Source organism: Strongylocentrotus purpuratus, unplaced genomic scaffold, assembly GCF_000002235.5.
Source record: "Strongylocentrotus purpuratus isolate Spur 01 unplaced genomic scaffold, Spur_5.0 spur5_scaffold_3, whole genome shotgun sequence".
NCBI classification, from domain to species: domain Eukaryota; kingdom Metazoa; phylum Echinodermata; class Echinoidea; order Camarodonta; family Strongylocentrotidae; genus Strongylocentrotus; species Strongylocentrotus purpuratus.
The window spans coordinates 25,343,545-25,356,381 of record NW_022145609.1 but is presented as its reverse complement, the minus strand read 5'-3'; the positions used below and the strand labels follow the sequence as shown (position 1 = coordinate 25,356,381).

Sequence of the window (12,837 nt, the reverse complement as noted above, 5' to 3'; positions counted from 1 at the left end):
TATATACAAAGCAAAGTGAGAGTGAAAGAGGAAGGGTGAACCTTACAGAGAGAGAGAGAGAGAGAGAGAAAGAGAGAAAGAGAGGGAGAGGATATAAAGAGAGAGGGGGGGGAGAGAGAGAGAGAGAGATAATATATATATATATATAGAGAGAGAGAGAGAGAGAGAGAGAGAGAGTAATTCCCAATCACATTTAACCTGAATTATCATTCCTAACAATATAATACAATGAATTCCCGACAGTGATTATGCAAGTCTTCAACTACAATATTTCATCAACCCATCCATCACTAGCTAACTATTAGACAATTTGACCATGTGTTTCTCAACAAGTGTATTCCCCAACTCAAATCCTTTGTCTTCTCATTTTGCTGACTCTACCAAACTTTCATTCCTGCCTAAGATACCATTTTCCAGCATGGGTCAAAAAGCAAACACATTCTATCTCTAACACTTCTCAACATAGCATTTGGGTATAGCATATACTCTATCTACACTGTGTGCGTGTAATGCATTGCAGTGGATGGTCAAGCTTGGGGGAGAGGGGATTAAGAACTCTGATAAGAAGTTGTGTTCACATTGAACGCACTGCCATAACCTAATAACACACTAATATTATACACATGGTGCGTCCACACTCACTCATACCATAATACTGAAAGTTAAAGATAATCTGGACTCGAACAACCCATTTCGCTATTAAACTGTATCTAACCAAACTATAAATATATAACAATGTGCTTTGGCATAATGCATAGTAAATGGCACATGTCCTTGGCAAAGAATATATATATACACATGAATATTGAGCAAAAGACAAATATACTGACAGTAATAAAGTATATTCTCTTCTCAAAACTTACTTAAAATGTTGTCTAAATCAAACAACATAATCATCAATCTCACACACACGATAATACTTTCCTATCATTTCTACAAGTGATTACTATGTTCATCAATGACATTATCTCTCCTCACATGGCATCTCTTCCCACATGGCATTTCTTATATTTCCTCTCATAGTCCACATGTCATATAATCCAACAAGTCATTGGCAAAGATCATTAATATCTCTTTTTACACAGTAATACAAGATATGTGAATAGTGAAGCTAATAGTTTAGAAATACACATATTATGAACAACAAGAATATAACACAATTGAATAATATAAGATTCTTTCTTACCTATTAAAGGAAGACAAAATAAGAAAGGTGTTGACTGAGATGCGTGGCAAAAACAAAGTGAGAAGCCACTCCTGGTATCCCAGCTGGTGTGTTTAGGTTAGTTGTGGGTGAGGCCACTCTCGCAGGAGGGGGTACCTAATTAACTAAGAGGAGGGACTATATGGGGGCTAGAAATATACTTGTGTCATACATACATAGTCAAAGATATACAAAAAATAGGGGGGGGGGGGTATTCTGTGGGGCTCCACACCTTCCCCTCCAAAAATAAATGTCTCCTGGACATTTCAACTTCCAAACATTTACATCAATAATTCATGATTATAGTATAACATTTTTAACGTTCATATAGTTCTCGTTCAATGTCGCCATGAAGTACAGATGTAATGTATCAACTAAGTCCATGATTGTTTATAGTCCATGTCAATGCTACGCTCACAAATCATCGTGCTCCAATTCCTCTGTGAAATACATGTTGCACATCGAGTTCATCCACGTGTTGCGAATCGGTTTAGCGACCTAATAGGCTCTCGAAGTCTCAGCATTACCTATCATAAAATCATATCATAACTATGTGGCTTTTCCTTTCCATACAAATCAACTTTGCGAAACATAAACATCACAAGCAAAATCCATTCCATGGACGTATCTGACATACGGTGAGGGTTTCTTGGGAACGTCTCGAGTCATTCCAAAGACTTTATCACTTAGATCAACAGATCACAATCGCGTGTCATCGCTTGTTTCTTTATTCGCTTGCTTCTTTATATTACACCACCATTCCTGAAATGATTAACAACTTGCTTCATCCTAATTCTTCGCGTCACTCCTATATCAGGTTTACTAAACAACACACATGATTCTATACATCGATGCATCTACTGTAAAAAAAAAGAATCTGTTTGAGGCATTCCTCAATGATTGACTCGCTCGCTAGGAAAATTGAAGCTGTTCTTCTGTCATATGACGTTGGTAGTGGGTTGGTTGCTGGTGGGCTACTGCGTCTGCATCTGTAATGGCCTTTGATGGGGAGGTAGAATGGTGGGTCATACCGGTACTGGAACGGTGCAGGCCGTGGCTGGGCTGTTGAGGGTGGCGGCTTGGAGAACCCCTGGACATCCTTGACTCCACTCACTGCTCCGCCATCTATTTCCTCCCAGTAAGGGTGAAGCTTCCCTTGGCCACCTGGAGGGGCCAGACTTCGCACCAGAACCATATCTCCTTGCTGTAGCACCCTGCTGCATACTGCACGCTCGTAGTAGCCTTTTCTCCTCTCTGCAGCTTGTCCCATTCTCTCTGATGCTGAGCCAATGTCATTGTCAAATCAGGTTCTCTCCGTCACTCTGTCTTCTGGTCCTGTATCGTTTGCTCGCTGCTCTTCTCTGTCGATTGATCCAACTGTTCGTGTCATAGGACAGCACATCGTCCTCGTGTCTCTTCGACGATGGCCGTCCTGGCAAGGTCGCCAAATTTGTAGCGCCCACACCCCGAGGGAGGGGGGCATACCTATTAAAGGAAGACAAAATAAGAAAAGTGTTGACTAGGATGCATGGCAAAACAAAGTCTTTATTACTTAATCTTCTACAATAACAGTCTTTTCTTACAATAACATATATACGATCAAATGGCATAACATTAACAATACTCTTCAAGTATTAAACACAAATAAATCTACCTGTTCGCATACATTGAATTCATTAGCTCTCCGTGTTCTCTTACTATATCACTAAGAACATCATCTGGTTAGTTTCATTACTTTACTATCTCTAAACGAAACTATCCTTACTTCCATGCTTTATGTAAAAGTGCAACTCTTCATCGATCTCATAATCATAACTTGGCTACTAATAAATAACTTAACCCTTATCAAATGTCTATAACATTGCGGTATCAGTCAATCTACTTTAGCTTCTAATCATATAACTCTTCACTTAGCGTCTCTTTCAAGAAATCACATATATAGACCTAATACAAGAATGTTGGCATAATCATCCCTATACTATTGCCTAATAAGCTTTCTACTCTTTACGCTCCAAGACTGAGGATCCCTTGTGCACATGGACCCTTAGAATGTAATTCTACTCTCAGCCTTCACTAATCCCTAAATTCACAAGTTACTTCTTGTCTCAGGACTTCACATTAATACTGAATAAACTTATAACTCTTCCTTAACTATAGCTCATGTATTTTCCAATAGTCATCTGCATCACTTTGATCTAATACTATCTTTTTCAGCGAGACTACTGAGCTTGAAAAGATACATCTTCAACAACTTATATCCTAAACTCCTTACAATATTCACAAAACTGGCAAATAGTCTTAGTCTGCAGTCTGCACTAATTATATAGCTTTAGCAAACTTACAACCCATTACGATTTCCTCTAACTGTAATCTCATCTACACATACATAGTTCATATTCTAATCTATATCAACAACCAATAGTTTTACTAAATACATGTATATTCATTTCATGGTTATATACAAAGCAAAGTGAGAGTGAAAGAGGAAGGGTGAACCTTACAGAGAGAGAGAGAGAGAGAGAGAAAGAGAGAAAGAGAGGGAGAGGATATAAAGAGAGAGGGGGGGAGAGAGAGAGAGAGAGATAATATATATATATATATAGAGAGAGAGAGAGAGAGAGAGAGAGAGAGTAATTCCCAATCACATTTAACCTGAATTATCATTCCTAACAATATAATACAATGAATTCCCGACAGTGATTATGCAAGTCTTCAACTACAATATTTCATCAACCCATCCATCACTAGCTAACTATTAGACAATTTGACCATGTGTTTCTCAACAAGTGTATTCCCCAACTCAAATCCTTTGTCTTCTCATTTTGCTGACTCTACCAAACTTTCATTCCTGCCTAAGATACCATTTTCCAGCATGGGTCAAAAAGCAAACACATTCTATCTCTAACACTTCTCAACATAGCATTTGGGTATAGCATATACTCTATCTACACTGTGTGCGTGTAATGCATTGCAGTGGATGGTCAAGCTTGGGGGAGAGGGGATTAAGAACTCTGATAAGAAGTTGTGTTCACATTGAACGCACTGCCATAACCTAATAACACACTAATATTATACACATGGTGCGTCCACACTCACTCATACCATAATACTGAAAGTTAAAGATAATCTGGACTCGAACAACCCATTTCGCTATTAAACTGTATCTAACCAAACTATAAATATATAACAATGTGCTTTGGCATAATGCATAGTAAATGGCACATGTCCTTGGCAAAGAATATATATATACACATGAATATTGAGCAAAAGACAAATATACTGACAGTAATAAAGTATATTCTCTTCTCAAAACTTACTTAAAATGTTGTCTAAATCAAACAACATAATCATCAATCTCACACACACGATAATACTTTCCTATCATTTCTACAAGTGATTACTATGTTCATCAATGACATTATCTCTCCTCACATGGCATCTCTTCCCACATGGCATTTCTTATATTTCCTCTCATAGTCCACATGTCATATAATCCAACAAGTCATTGGCAAAGATCATTAATATCTCTTTTTACACAGTAATACAAGATATGTGAATAGTGAAGCTAATAGTTTAGAAATACACATATTATGAACAACAAGAATATAACACAATTGAATAATATAAGATTCTTTCTTACCTATTAAAGGAAGACAAAATAAGAAAGGTGTTGACTGAGATGCGTGGCAAAAACAAAGTGAGAAGCCACTCCTGGTATCCCAGCTGGTGTGTTTAGGTTAGTTGTGGGTGAGGCCACTCTCGCAGGAGGGGGTACCTAATTAACTAAGAGGAGGGACTATATGGGGGCTAGAAATATACTTGTGTCATACATACATAGTCAAAGATATACAAAAAATAGGGGGGGGGGGGGTATTCTGTGGGGCTCCACATATACAATATTGCCATTAACGATAATTAGCTTCCTTATAATTTAATTTCATTTATTGACCATTTAAAAACAACAAAATATACAAAATATCAATACAAAAGAAGAATAATACCAAAGAACAACAACATAAAATTAATAATGGCCCGGGCCCCTGAGAAGCAAGACTGCTTGTAATCGGGGCCCTAGTATAACAGGAATAAGAAATGGTTATGAAGGAGGGAAATGTTTATACCATATGAAAAGGTACTAAACACTCTCTTCGAAAGGCAATCCTAACATTATTGTAGTAACTTTCTTGACGTGAAAAGCAGAAAAATCAGAAGGCCAAATGAGTGAGGATTTGGAGAAAATAATATTGATGTGGATAATGTTTATTGATAAGTTTTGAATTTTAGAAAGTGAAAGTATTAGGGATGATTATAAGTCTGAAGTTGGCCTTTGTGATAGTGAACATTTAGATGTTTGTATGTATCTATGATGAAATGAGAACTCTCTATTTTGTCCTGCTTATCTAGCTGATGCATGATGTGTAGGCAAAGAAGGCAGTCTTCCCCTTAATTACTTTAGCCAAAACTTACCTGGCAGGACCTGGCAGCGCCGTAATGGCAGCTAGGCTAAAGCCGGGGTAATAATCAAATTGTGCGCCTTGGAATATAAATTCATTATTATTATTTATCATCCTCAACCTTTCCTTTCTAATGTTTACCATACAGGAAAGGAAGGAACATCATCACGTACGAGAGTGCCGCCTTTGTAGTGAGGTACCTTGCGTCAAGAAGACCATTCTCACAGAGTTTTGATATCTATCTTACACAAGTAAGTATCTTTTCAAAGCTCTCATCCTTGCCTGAATTCATAAGTTAATCTGTTTTAAAACATTATTAACAAACTAAGCGTTTCCAGCAAAAACGTTGATCATTTATGTGTTAAAAGAAAATTTTACCTTGAATTATATGGTAAAGTTTCAAGCAAAGATAATGAAATATGTGATGCATTAGAAGTTTGCCTTCTTGCTTTTGCCTAGTAATGTTTGTGTGCATTTGGCCAGCAGCATGTGTTCATGATTTTCTATGAGTTGTCCTTTAATGTAAGTGTGAATTAGTGAAGGTGATATTCAAAGTTGTCCAAAGAAAGTTTATAACAAAGGCAAATCCCATGTGTAACTGTATTAAATGATGTACTCCTTTCAAACCAAAGTCATTTTAATGTATTCTTATGCTGCTGAACATTTCATTTCATTTTTCGACAAGCACCATAACTAATTCTTTGAAAATACTTGTACATTCAAACAAGTGCCATGTCTAGTTACCTAAGAAAGAAAAAAATTATTTTTTGTTTCTCTACATAGACCTTGGCAAGGGTATTAAATGAAACAGCAGTTGCCATATCAAGTTTTTTTTAGGTAAAAGAAAATCCTGTTATTTGTTTTTCTTCAGATCTTGAGGGTATTGAATGAAACAGCAGTCGCAGTCCGAACGAGAGCTATGAAGTGCCTATCACAAGTAGTAGCCGCAGATCCAAAAATACTGGCCAGGGTAAGAATTTTTCTTGTTGTAATGATTTTAAAAAAATGTTTTTCAAATATCTATCATATCTGGTTGAATTGCTTATATATATCCATGTATTCTATGTTCTGATTCAATGTACGTTAATGTATTATTTTTTTTAATAAAAATGTAAAGCGGATAGAGAATTCTACATATTATTATGCGCAATGTAAGCTCTTTTCATTCTTCTTCTTCTTCTTCTTCTTCTTATTATTATGTAATTTTCTCTTCATATGTGTGTTTCTAGGCTGATGTGCAGAAGACGGTTCATTGTCGGTTTATGGATCAGTCAACCAGTGTGAGGGAAGCAGCAGTGGAGTTGGTAGGAAGGTTCGTGTTGATGCAGCCTGAGCTTACAGATCAGTACTATGAAATGCTCATCGAAAGAATATTGGTAAGTTAGCAGTAGCAGAAGTAGTAATGGTGGTAGCCCGGTTCTTATGTGCTACATGAAACTACAGTCAAACCTGCTTTAGTGACCCCCTGTATAGAAAGACCACATTTTTTATCTCCCTTGAGTGGTCTTTAGAGACAGGTTTTACTGTAATTACTTCCTCACAGTTCCTAACACATATCAATCATTTGACTATTATAGAGAGTTGATATTGATGCAACTTATTAGCGATTGATTTCAATCTCAACTATGTACACAGAAGATAGGAGACTGCGAACTTGCGATTGATTGGAGGACTTGAGATTGATTGGAGGACTTGCGATTGATTTGGATCAAGAGCAACTATTTATAAGACGGGGGCCCAGAACATTATTTTGTAATCCTGGACAAAATTTGATATGCTTTTCTGAATACTCTAGCTATATTCTGTTCTGTAATATCAAGTGGAACCTCTGTATTAGCTAACCTCCTTGAATCCGTACTCTCATCCCACGAACAGGACACTGGAATCAGCGTGCGAAAACGGGTGATCAAGACTCTCAGGGATATTTGCATTGATCAACCTGAATTCTCCAAGATTCCAGAGATCTGCGTCCGCATCATCAGGAGGGTCAACGATGAGGAGGGTATCAAGGTAGGAACAAGTCTCTCTCTCTCTCTCAGTGCCATATCGAGCCACTTTGGCGATCATGCTGTTCCACAACCCTCGGCTCCTAGCCTTCTCTATTAGTACCACTTCCAGCTCTTTCTCTCCTCTCTCTTTTTCTCCAGGCTGTCCATCCAAACTATCCTCCTTCTTCCCCTACTCCTCCTTCCCACGATTTTCCCTGTCAAAGCAAGATTCTTTAGGCCTTCTTGACCTAAAACAAGGACATCCTCTTCAGCCTTGTTCACATACCACAAAATACTATGACAGCTTACTATTGGGACCTTTGTTGCACGAAGCTACCTATTTAATCCCCTCTTGCCACTTATTTAGTACACAAAAACTGTGGTGGATTACTGCGGCTGATGTGAAGGAGTCTTGTGTTTTCCATGTTGTATAATACAGATTGTGTAGTTTCTCCTCCGTTAAAACAATTTTTTTTTAAAATATGTCTTGAAATTACTTTGTATTGGACACTAATTAGATTTGAATTGAGAGAAAAATACACCAATGAAATATTCTTACACTGGTGAGATACAAAAGTAATTCATATCATACCCTTCATTGAACACCAATTAAATTATTATTACATAAGAAATATTCCTACGAGATCTGTACTTGATTTTGTGTTTTAATTATCAGCAGAAATGAGTGAACGGCCCGTTTCAGAACATTTCAAACCAATTTCTTGTTACCAGAGAAATACATAAAATATGCTAATTACATAAGAAATATTCCTACGAGATCTGATGTTTTACTTGATTTTGATGTTTGAATTATCAGCAGAAATTAGTTTCAGAAGATTTCAAACCAATTTCTTGTTACAAGAGAAATACATCAATCTAATATGATAATAAATTTATTTTAGATAAAATGTTCTGTTTTTGTTATCTGCAGAAATTGGTCAACGAGACGTTTCAGAAGATGTGGTTCACCCCGATGCCAAATCAGAACAAGAACCTGCTGCTTCAGAGAGCTCTGAACATCATTGAAGTGGTAGCAGCAAGTAAAGATACAGGCTATGATTGGCTAGAACAACTCCTTACAAATGTAAGCAGATTGGTGACAACACAGCCATCTATACACAGAGTTTGGCCAACTTGGTTTCAGTGGGTCACAATATGGCGTATATTCTTTTGTTTTGTGCTTGCCAAACAAAGCAGTGGTCGTCATATTGTGACCAACTCGAACCGGGTTGGCCAAACTCTGTGTATAGATGGCTCTGGGTGACAATTCTTAAACTATGTAAATTGTATGCTGACATTGCATGATTCATAGTGGTTCTGTGGAGGTGTTGTGGTATAGTGGTTTATTCACTTGACTTCTCAATCTCGAGGGTTTAAGGTTCGAATCCCATCTTTTGCAAAGTCGTTAATCAACAAAATTGCCACTCTCCCCTAAGTGTTCCAGAGGTACCTGGGCAGGATTATTCCTTGAAATCAGTCCTGAGAAATTCCCGATTGGTTTTCTTATTTTTTTTCCCCTGATTTTTTTGTTGTTGATAAAAAAAAAATTCCTCCAAAAATGGGTAGTCCCTGAGATCAATGTAAATCCGGTTTAAAATCAGATGGGTGAGGTGCTGTTTTTTCATGGCCATTAAAACAGTTTAGAGGATTACAAAAGTACAATTATTGACTGCTCTTTACCTGTTCTTATCAAATTTAGAGTCGAATATAAATATATTATAAGCACTTTCGACGAACCAAAATGGATTGCATTTTCTTGCATCATGTTAAAGCTCTTTCACTAGACAATCTGAACAAATTGTCCCCCATCTTTCTCTGCTGCAGCTCCTGAAAAGTGAGGTGGACGCCCACTACAAGCCAGTACAGAAGGCGTGTATGCAGGTCACCGACTGCCTGGTGGAGCACGTGCTTCGGCTGGAGAGGGGCTCCGCTGAGGTGTCGGAGGAGGGCAAGGCCAACAGCAGGAGACTGGTCTCGTGTCTCCAGACCCTGTATCTCTTCAGCAAGGTCAAGCCGACGCTGATGGTGGCTCACGCAACCACTCTTCAACCCTACCTCAGTACAAAAGTGGCAGTGAGTATTTAGTTAGCTGTCTCTGCGGTTGTTGATGAATATGAAGATTTAGACAACGTGTCTACTTGTAACTAGGGCTTCAAGGCTAATTTTTCATGGGAGCCTGGATTGCAATTTTAGTGGTCTTTGGTTTTCTGGAGTGATTCTTTCTTTTTTTTAGGCCAGGGTGTCCTGGACCCATGTTTAGCATCAAGCCCTGATAAAACAAACAGATTACACTTAGCTATGAAATCTTTACCCAAGAGCAGAATCACTGAGATGAGTCTAGATTTAACATGCTTATTCCCCCTCCCCCTTCCCTACACACAAACAACATTTTTGAGTTGCCCACCTAAAAGGATTTATACCTTAAAAAGAGAATTCTGAGCTGTTATTTGCTGCCACAATTTCAAAGTGTTTTGGAAGGGCACAGAATGCTATCATAATCATCATCATAATTATGATCATCGCCACCATCACCACCACCATCATCATCCTTATCATTATCTCTATCATCATCATCATCATCCTAGACGGCACGTGAAACGATGGTGATCTCCAATGTTGCCAAGATCATAGAGATGGTCGTACCTCTGATGGACCATCCTAGTGAAGTGTTTCTAGCCAGCCTCGAAGAAGACATGATGAGGCTCATCCTCAAACATGGACAAATGGTGAGAAAATAACACGTTTTCTTATCAATACTGTGAGATTAATATCTTAAACAACAAAGAAACTTTGAAAATGGTAAGAAATCTCTGTTTTTAGTGATGTTTTTGCAAGATAAATCCGTCAGTAATCTGAACCCTGTACAAAATTGATGAAAATCTGCATTTTACAAAGTTCATGAAAATATACATGAATGAGTTGCAGTTTTAAATATGGCCTCAAATGTTTTGATATACCTATATAGATAAAAAGCAATTCCCTGTAAGTATGCCATTTAAAGAAATCGTACATTTAGTTTATATCTTTTATCAATTTTGTTTGATGGACATTCATTCTTATTATTATCTTCTAGATTGACCATCTAGATTCATTAGTTACGCATATCCCCCATCCAAGATCATGCCCTTTAAAAATCTATGTTCAATAATTTTAACTTTCATGTTTATTTATCTTTTCTTGAAACAGGTGCTTCAGAGTTGTGTGAGTTGTCTAGGGGCGATAGTCAACAGGGTGACTCACAACTACAGACTAGTCAGAGACTGCTTTCAAAAGTACTTTAGTAAGTGCTCTCTGTGTAAAACTTTGTATCATTACATTACTTTCTCCAAGGGAAGAACTGAAAAGACTCAAGAATTAAAGTTGTATGAAGGAACAGCTTATTAAACTTAAATGAAGTTTTTAAAGTTACTAGGCCCGAGTCAAAACAGATTTTTATTTTTAAGCCAGAGCCAGGTTGTCTTGAACTATTTGGAGTCCAATGCCCCAATGTATTTCAACATGTGGGACAACACTATAGATTTGTACAGATTTTGTACATAAATCTTGGCATGTGCAGGTAAGAATATAATTCACTTTTTAAACAAGGTGAATCTTGTACCATAATTCTTTTTCATTCTCCAATAAAAGATATTTGTATTTGTTCATGTGAGGCTATTAATAGGTGGACTCCTTGTTTCTTAAAGCCCATTTTTCTTTCAAAATATTGAATTTCTATTGAGTCTTCTTCTTCCTCTCCCAAACGTGTAGTCACGTAATTAATGAGTATAATTCAATCATAATTTTACCATGATTTTAATGTCATTTGATTTGTTCTCTTTTGTGGTCCAGCCATTCTAGCCAAGATGAAGACGGACCATGACTCGACCTCGGACAGCCCTATCAGCAAGAACAAGCCAGTCTTACTCAGGTCTCTCTTCACCGTCGGTCTCTTCTGCAAACACTTTGATTTCGATGCAGGGCTCAAGCACTCTAAATCGTCACCCAAGGTGAGTTATATTCAGTTTCTAGCTTGAAGAAGAATTAACATGAGCGGTGCATTTGCTCACTGTCTTGAGGTTAAGAATTCAGCAATATGTTAGACATCTTTACTTCAAAAGTATCATTTTACCTGATATTTGGTTTGAAATTCTATCCTGATATTCTAACCCATTACGTAACCTTGACTCTAACCCAAAACTCTGAACTAGAATCTAACCTAAAACCTAATTGCGACCCTAACTCTAGTCCTATGTCTGTGACTAAATGAAGGCTGGAACAACTGTCCTAGAAGCACAACAGTTTGATTCACCTTATCGACTTGCTTCTCATTGATTGGAAAATGTTCATGTAGTCTTAATGGTTCTACAGTGGACGAGCCAGATAATGAATACATTTCCCTTCATGCCTTGTCATCCACAGATACCGGTGAGGGACAGGGTGTTTGACGTCCTGCTCTACTTCTGCAACCGGGAGGACGAAGACATCAAGCTGAAGGCTCTGAGCGGCCTGGGGTTCCTGTGCAATCGCCATGCAGACTTCATGCTGACCACTGAAGTCAAAGATCTCTACTGGAAGATCCTCACAGATCCTGACATATCGGTCAAGCAATTGTGCCTAGTGAGTCTCTTCTCTCCATCTAAATTTATAGTTGTCCATGTTTATTAATTCTTTATTTCCCAAATTTACCGTCGGCCTATACTTTCTACTTATTTCTAGATTTCCGTCGTACTGTTAATGCTAAATGAAATCCAATGACCTCTACTGAAAAATCCTCACAGATCCTAACATATCGGTCAAGCAATTGTGCCTAGTGAGTCCCCTTTCTCCCTGTCAATTTATAGTTGTCCGTGCTTGTTATCTCTCTATTTGCCATATTTTCTTTCGGAGCGAACGGTTCCAGCAAATATTTTACACTTATTTTGAAATTTCTATGGTAATGGTAATGCTCAATGTAATCAAACAGTTTTTGTGCAGCTCATTTCGAGTGAAAGTTGATGTTAGATTGTCAATTGTTTTCCATAGTTTTAGCACTCGTGACAAGTGAAGGGTTGAATAAGTTCACTAGTTTCTTTCCTTTTGTAAACCCCAATATTGGTTAAGTGACTGTGTGAAGTGCACTCCATCCGTCTCCTGCATCATTTAACTAGTTGTTTCTAGTAAATGATTTGTTTTCTGAAAAAGTTTGAAATCCTTAAAATTTAGATTCTATTAT

At 37.6% G+C, this 12,837-nt stretch overlaps 1 protein-coding gene and 1 long non-coding RNA gene across 2 annotated transcripts in view; one reads left to right on the top strand and one right to left on the bottom strand.

Moving 5' to 3' along the window:
• LOC105439653 (nipped-B-like protein) overlaps window positions 1-12,837 on the top strand; it is a 55,659-nt gene that overhangs the window by 28,561 nt on the left and 14,261 nt on the right. The window contains exons 15-24 of the mRNA XM_030996168.1: window positions 5,807-5,909; window positions 6,530-6,628; window positions 6,888-7,034; window positions 7,534-7,668; window positions 8,578-8,730; window positions 9,471-9,719; window positions 10,232-10,372; window positions 10,833-10,926; window positions 11,475-11,632; window positions 12,045-12,242. Coding sequence (XP_030852028.1) covers window positions 5,807-5,909; window positions 6,530-6,628; window positions 6,888-7,034; window positions 7,534-7,668; window positions 8,578-8,730; window positions 9,471-9,719; window positions 10,232-10,372; window positions 10,833-10,926; window positions 11,475-11,632; window positions 12,045-12,242 — 1,477 coding nt within the window. The remainder of the gene's footprint in view (window positions 1-5,806; window positions 5,910-6,529; window positions 6,629-6,887; window positions 7,035-7,533; window positions 7,669-8,577; window positions 8,731-9,470; window positions 9,720-10,231; window positions 10,373-10,832; window positions 10,927-11,474; window positions 11,633-12,044; window positions 12,243-12,837) is intronic.
• LOC115928634 lies at window positions 1,052-4,435 on the bottom strand. Its single transcript, XR_004066127.1, has 2 exons — window positions 2,369-4,435; window positions 1,052-2,329 (listed from the first exon to the last, which is right to left on the bottom strand). It is a non-coding gene; the product is annotated as an uncharacterized LOC115928634 (long non-coding RNA).